General features: G+C 42.8%; 1 protein-coding gene across 5 annotated transcripts in view; it reads right to left on the bottom strand.

Moving 5' to 3' along the window:
* Positions 1-1894: 1894 nt before the first annotated feature.
* Positions 1895-7500, bottom strand: part of LOC111499417 (protein TIME FOR COFFEE-like) — a 6669-nt gene continuing 1063 nt past the window's right edge. For 2 of the 5 annotated variants that reach the window (XM_023151018.1, XM_023151016.1), the window contains exons 4-12: positions 7139-7427; positions 6590-6986; positions 6451-6511; positions 6241-6333; positions 5880-6135; positions 5706-5772; positions 5548-5614; positions 5077-5445; positions 1895-4961 (exon numbers count right to left, since the gene is read on the bottom strand). In XM_023151018.1, coding sequence (XP_023006786.1) covers positions 2508-4961; positions 5077-5445; positions 5548-5614; positions 5706-5772; positions 5880-6135; positions 6241-6333; positions 6451-6511; positions 6590-6986; positions 7139-7427 — 4053 coding nt within the window. In that variant the 3' untranslated portion in view covers positions 1895-2507. Of the gene's footprint in view, positions 4962-5076; positions 5446-5547; positions 5615-5705; positions 5773-5879; positions 6136-6240; positions 6334-6450; positions 6512-6589; positions 6987-7138; positions 7431-7500 lie in introns of all 5 variants that reach the window. The other 3 variants (XM_023151017.1, XM_023151015.1, XM_023151019.1) reach the window with 2 other exon arrangements.

A 7500-nucleotide genomic window follows, 5' to 3' on the forward strand; every position in this document is an offset into this window, starting at 1 on the left:
AAAAAAAAAAAAAAAAAAAAAAAAAAAAAAAAAAAAAAAAAAGGAGAAATAAGATTGCATGTCAAATAGGTCCTACAATATCAAAATTAGAGATAAGAAAGAAAAGAATAGATTGCTTTCCATTTTGAGACAATAATGCCCCCCATCATTTATTATTTCAAATACTCCCATCAAACATCTACCAACTTCCCTTCTTTCAACGTTTCTTTTAATTAATCTCTAATTCTTTATTCAATGCCCTTCTCGGTTTGAAAGGCGTTTATTTTTGCGATATCCCAGCTCTAAATACCTATTGTGATAGACGTCCATCACCATTTTTGTGACACTCGAGTACAGGAGAGGTAAATGAATAAACTGGGATGACATTTGAACGAGAACGATCCTGATGATAGAATGGTTAAGAAGGACTTAAAAGAATTGAAAGTTACTATCTATACTAACAAAATGTATCGCTCTTTTCAATGGTTCAATATAAGCACTCCAAAGTTAAGTGTGTCTTGCTTGGAGCAATTCATATTGAGAGGAAGAACGAAACATGTTAAAAGGACATGTGTTGATCTATGAGAATAATCTTTATTACAGGGAAAGTTACCAAATTCTCGAACTCTAACTTGACCACAAAGTACCCTTAGAAACAAGGAGTAAGCAACGTAATCATTTCGTAGGGATCTAACATATTAAATTTCTTCCTCTACATAATAATATTTAAAATGAAAAGGTGAGGGTAAAAGGGTAAAAAGGGTATCTTTGGATGTGAGAAAAGATAAATTTCAGCAATGCCTAGAGGACAAAATGGTCATATTTTGGGGATTACTCTTTGAATAGATTCTCTCATGGAAATGGGTCCCTCTCCCTACCAAGGTGATAAACAATGTATCTTCCTTTCGCCTCTCCCTTTCAAGATAAAAGGGAGATCTTCAACTTTGTTGCAATCTTGAGTACTATAACTTACAAATTAATAAATACGGGTAACGATCCATGTAACAATCGCACGTTCTCAAAACACTTGTAAGCGAATGTGCGACCACTCACTCTTACGACTGAGTAAGTTAGCCCAACTTAAAATTGTGTCATTGTTGATCAAATGACGTATGCCGCAACTTCTAAACTAATAACAAGCAAGAAAAGCAACACAACTGCTTAGATAACGTATAACTCTTGATCGACATTTACCTCAACATGACCTAACTTCGAGCTAGCGTTTACAACATCTAATAGAACATGGGTTATGAACAGAATCTTTAAAATTTGATTAAAAAAAATGCATTTTAAAAACTTGGAAAATATTAAATACATAAGGGAGACACGTGCAAGAGTATCTATCTTGTTAGGTTATAATAGAGGGAACATGTCAGAAACGTATGTCCTATCTCCTCGACCTTGATTGTTGTGAAAGGCCCACTTCCAGTCCTTTTCCTCCTCAGCCACACCCACACCCACACCCACACCCACAGCCACCCCCCACACAGTCCAGTCCTAACCCGCAAATTTGGTTATAAATACAAAATGTTCTTCAAATCAAAACATTTAATTTCTTCCCACATAAAAAGGAGATACAGATAAAGTTGTTCTAACAGAACCACGAGTGAGATATTGACAACAAAAAGAGGGCCTCCCTTTTTCACAACCTTCTTTTGTCGACGACTACAATTTCTCTGCCTTTTTTGACTGTTTCCCCAAAACCCTCTTTTTTCCACTACCATCACAGAAAAAGACGAAATGAACAGTCCACCATACACTCCACAGACATCACCATGTTCATCTTTTCCCACCCCATATCATCTTAAACTATCTCACAGATACAGATTATTAAAAGCTTCAAGAACATGAATGTGTTAGCTTTTTCTACTACTTCACATGGGTCAGTGAAAACAACAAGGAATTTAGAGGAGGCGAGGCAAGGCAAGGGCACCAGGCTTCGTTTTAAATCAAAAAAATTTGAGGGCTACCCATTATATGTGCCAAACATATACAACTACACCCCCTTTCACTGCACATAATATGTTAAAAGACACTGTTCTATGGCTCTTAAAGAGAGAATAAACCTCAAAAAAAGGTAATGAAATCAAATATTTAAGGAAGAAAAAGAACCTCCACCATTACAACCCACCCGAAGGAAGGGAAGGAAATCTTGCTTTTTTTCCTCTGCGAACTGGCTGTGTCGCTGCCCCCCCCCTTTAATCCAAGGTTCTTCTTTGGATTGATTGATTGCCTTTCCTCTCCCCCATCCAGACCAAACCACCATATAACTGAACAACTCACAGCTGAAGCACCCTCTCAAATGGAGGACAATCTTCCCACTTCCTCTCATAGCTTTCCAAAATTGTGGGATTAAGAATCCGACGGGCAATCAGACTGCCGCTGCTTAGCTATTTGAACTTTCATTTCTTCTCAGGCTATAAGATATGCCCATTGTTACTTTCCTGGGCTTACACCATTTGCATGTCTTCAGTCCTGATTTTGAAATAATAGCTGGATGGTTGGTTAAGAACAAGGGCCATAATTCTCTACCCACCCGCAGGTTGTTTCTGCTCTGTTGATTTCACTTGCACTGCAGCGGTATGCACGTAAGGAAAACCAGCAGGTACAAGTTGATGAGGATTACCGGAGGACTGTGCAGCAGCAAACTGAGCAGGATGGAGAATGGCTTGTGTGGATAAGCTACCGCCTTTCATATTGTTGGCTGAAAGGCTGGCTGTGGCGGCAGTCGCAGCAGCAACGGCCTTAGCAGGATCAGTAGTGCTGTTACCTCCTAGTGTAACAGGGTGGCATAGGGATAGCATTCCATTTGAGGATGTTCCTCCTGAGCCCTGCAATTGTGATTGCTGCTCAGGACGACGCCTTGGATAATAACCGCCTGAAGGTGAAGCAGTTGGACTGCTACTTGAATGGGAAACTTGGGCCTGCATATAAGGGAAGAGCACCTGGGCTTGTTGCAATGATTGCTTCGACAAATGTTGCTGTTGCTGTTGCTGTTGCTGTTGTTGCTGCTGCTGCGACTGTTGGGATAATTTAGTTCCAGAACTTGAAGAGGTCATTTGATTATTGCCAAGAATTGGCGTAACGTTTCGCTCACCAGCAGGAGATAACTTCTGAGGGGGCATAGATGTAGGATTCTTTGTCTGCTGTGATGATAAAGAAGATGATTGACCAACTTTATGACTCTTGGAACCTGAAGTAGCTGTCCGTGGGCTTCCACCGGCACCCTTTGAGAGTGAAGAATTAGTTGGTGAGCCAATCATTCCGGGCGATTGCGGATGATTACTGCTTGCAGGTTGCTGTCCTTGTGATTGTGCTGTAGATTTTGAGCTCGCCGCAAAAGAAATCTGAGAGTGGTTTTGCTGTGGACGCCCCTGCTGCTGCTGTTGGGGAAGATTTTTGATATATGATGTATTTGATGAAGAATGAGGGGGGGTTGGTACCTGAGATGAGGTGGTTCTTACAGAATTTTTCCACTGAGGAGATTGAGCAGGACTATTGCTGTTACTTGGGACAAGATTTTGAGAAAAAGAAGACAATGCATTAGGAAACTTCGCAGCCATCGAAGACGCAGGAGGGTGCTCGGCATAAACATTGCCATTACTTGTTGCTGATGTTTTCGTCCTCACTACCGCAGCTGCAGCAGCTGCATATTGCTGCTGCTTTTGAAGCTGAATCATCTGTTGCTGCTGCTGCTGCTGCTGATGATTATGATTTCGCTGTAGTTGATGCTGGGAACCACACATATTTACAGTGCTCATGCCAGACGGCATAACGGAACCTGAAGCTCTAGCAGTAGAACCAAGTTTGAGAGTTCTTGCAGAGCTATCAACAGCAGCCCCAGCTGGCATTGAGGAAATTAATGTCTCAGCTAAATCAGTTCTAGAGAAGGCAATGGACTGACCAACAGTTGGAGGTGCCTTAACAGACATATTTTTTCTCTCATCCTCCCCAACAGATGAATGTGTGATTTTTCCTTCTTCTGCTACACGATAATTCTTTTTCTGCTGAGCAACCTGAGCAGCGGCAGCAGCCATAATCTGATGATACCCTTGCCTGGTGATCTCAGGAAGACTTTGAAAAATAGGATGGTTTGGTGATAAGGATGAAAGGTCGAGCCCAGGAGCAGAGGGCGCCCCATTGGGAGGAGCAAAAGACAAAGGAATAGTTTGAGATTGTTCCAGACCTTTTGAACCCTGTGACTGTTGTTGAGGCTGCTGTTTCTTGTCAATAGGTGCCCCACCGGCGGCCACCATTGATGCAGGAGGCATCATAGCAAAATTAGGAGTATGCATTGGCATTGGAAAATTTGGACCGTAGACACTCAGATTAGCAAGATTCACTCGACTATCAGCAGTGGACGGGCTATCTTCACCGCCAATTTCAGACTCATGTTGCCTTGTTTGATGAGAGGCGTGGCTCTGCTGCTGCTGTGGGTGCTGTGATTGAGATGGCTGATTTCTGGATGCAGGAAAGCCTTGAAAGTTCCCACTGAAACTGCTCCCATGTGGCCTCTGCTGCTGATTAGACATGTTCTTCTGAGACGATGAGGAACCATTGGCAGTATTAGCATTTTGAAGTCCCTGTTGATTAGGGTGAGACTGAGGTGGCGGTTGCTGCTGAAGCTGCAAAGGATGAAGCATTTGTGAAGAATAAAACGACCCGTTGAAAAACGGCATTGAATGAGCATGGCTTCCTCTATATGCAGGCGGTGCCCCTACATGTGCTGGAATTGGGTATGTATATCCATTGTTCTGCAAAATGGCTAAATACTGTGGTTCATTGCCAGGCACACCCGAATAGTTGAAACTCATCGCTGCAGCGGGTGAGGTACTAACAGAGGCTGGATTTGAAGCATTTGAAGCCACACTGCCGTTGGCATTCCCACTAGGAGGAGGAGACTTCACAGAAACTGGCCGAACCGATGTGGCTACAGCTGCCTGTTGCTGCTGGCTCAGAGGCAGAATGAAAGCAGGGCCATGCTGAAATTCAACACAAGCCACCAAAAATTCAGCCTATTTAGAAATGGAGAAGAAAGAATAAAAAACGTACACCCCCAATGACAGCCAACAAAAGTAATTGTTGAGGTAGTTATACCAGGATATTACTAGGTGCTCCAGGCGGTAGAGCTTGCTGAAGCAAAATTTGCTTTCTCTGAGAGGCATCGACAACGTTAACAGCTTGAGAGCCCCTATCCTTCCCAGCATGACCCGTAAACATTCCAAGGCTCTGTCCCTTATCCTGCATTGCATTTACCCCTCTTTTCGGAAGATTTCCTTGCAAATCTGTAGAGGGCGCGATGCTGAGATTACCATGCTTGGCCCCAAACAAGGAAGCAGAGCCTGCTGCTGCTGGCCAGAATGGATTCATCCTCGCAATTTGTTGATGATACAATATATTCCGAGCAATGTAGAAGTGCGTAGCACACCTCTTCGGCCGAGGTTGAGGAAAAAGGAAATTTGGTGGCTAATAACAGGCAGACAAGTATAGATTTAGTATAGAAAGAGAACAAAATAACAGTAGAAAAAGTAGAAAGAAGAAAGTTCAGAAAAATGCAGATATAACTACCTGCATAGCAGCAGCAGGCAAAGCGCTTCCATCCACAGACACAACTCCTGGTAGTGGTGCCACATATCTGCTAACAAACAAAAGCGTCATTCCAATGGGAGTAGAACAAAAAAGCACCAAGATATACTGGTAAGAGGATCAGATTGTGGCGAGCGTACCCCATAGGAGGCAGCCCACTTGGCCAGCCAGGTAGAGACATGGGCAAAGGAAGAGAGCCCGCTTGTACTGAACAAGAAAGTTAAAAAAAAGAAGATTTTTAGCAACCCATTCAAACCAAAATAAGACATGGAAAAGGAGAGAATGGGCGACTGGATTTGAAAATGGGAAGCTACCGGCAGATCCAGCCTTTTCCGAGCTGGGTTGTGGCGGCTGTTTCTGAACATGCTGGTGGAGCTTGTTGGGGCCATCTCTATCAATCGTCTTAACTAAATCAAGCTGAAGGTCAAAATTCCTATCTTTGCAAGCAATGGGAATCTTTGAATCAGCTTCTTCAGCTGGTATAGCTTTGGACTCCACGTTCAGCGCCTCTTTAGCCCCCCCAAGTCTGATTGTTCCTTTGTCGTCTTCATTTATCAGAGGCTTCATTTCCTACATAAATGGTAAGCCAAACTCGATTATATACAATAAATTCCAACATGGGCCATACAAGCTTTAAAGCAAGTGGGGAGGAGAAGGTAGGTGTGGCCCGCTTACCGTGTCTGCATCTATGACCATAGGTTTAGCATCTACGGCCACAAAATCAATCTCACCCTCTCTTTCCGGAGAAGTTCGTAATGGTGGAGGAGCCTGTACACAACACAAGGACGAAAAGTCTAATTTCATATCAAAATATTAAAAAAAAAAAAAATTGACTGAGAGTATTAAGAAGAAGAAGAAGAAGATGATGAAGAAAATTGTGCTGACCATTAGATCTATCTTGTACTTATCATCCCCCTGGTTCTCAGCATCGAATGTTGATGAATTTCTGTACACATACCAAAAAAGGAGGAAATGAATTAATTAGGTCTGTCTTGAAGTTTAAAAAAAAAAAAAAAGTGCTTACGATTTGGTCGCTGTCATATCCTCTCGCTTATCTTCTAATCTAGGGCCATTTGATTCCTTCAGGGGAGATTGGGGTTCTTCCTTGCTAGAACCCAAATCTTTGCCGACTGATTCTTCAGTCAATGGCTTGGAATTGGGCATGGCACTGGTTGTGTCCACCTTCATAGATTCTGGACGGGACTCCGGTAAAGCCAGAGAATTAGCAGATTCATTTGAAACTACATTTTCACCTGCAGATCCTGAAACTTTTTCCACATTTGATGAAGGGATCTCGGCGTTGGTAGGCGGCTGATCGGCCTCAGCTTTGGCTCTTGATGAAATGGGGCTATTCCGAAGGCTGAAGGTGGCGGTGTTCTCGTCGTCGTACTTCACAGGACGCGGTCTTTTCCTCTTGGGTGCTGCAAATTTCACATCGAATACATAAAAAAAAGTGTCAGATTCTTTAAAAAAAAACTTGAAAAACTGTTGTTCCTGAAAAAGGAAAAAGAGCATAATCTGACGAGTGATTTCAGAACTCTCACCCCAAAAATAAACATAAAAAAATACCCACCTGTGGTTGATATCGGAGTGACAGAAGAACTGGAATTTTGAGGCAAAATGGAAGGGGTAGGCAAATCAGAAGAGTTGGAAATCGGCGATGAAACTCTGGATTTGGCATCGGTGGTTGATTTGGAATCGAACTTCATGGTATCAGTAGTAGAGGGTTCTTGTTTTGGAGGACCTTGAGGCTGTCTCATCATACCGTACAAGACTTCAGCAATCTCGATCTCGATCTCGTCTTGAGCCGTGGATGATGGTTTTGAGGAGGATTTGAGCGGCCGGAGTTTAGGTCCGGTTTGCTTCTACAACAGCAGACGGCTCGTCAGATACCCCTTTTTCCCCCAAAAAAAGAATCAGAAAAGATATAAACGG

This window comes from Cucurbita maxima, unplaced genomic scaffold (genome assembly GCF_002738345.1).
Source record: "Cucurbita maxima cultivar Rimu unplaced genomic scaffold, Cmax_1.0 Cma_Scf00026, whole genome shotgun sequence".
Lineage (NCBI taxonomy): Eukaryota > Viridiplantae > Streptophyta > Magnoliopsida > Cucurbitales > Cucurbitaceae > Cucurbita > Cucurbita maxima.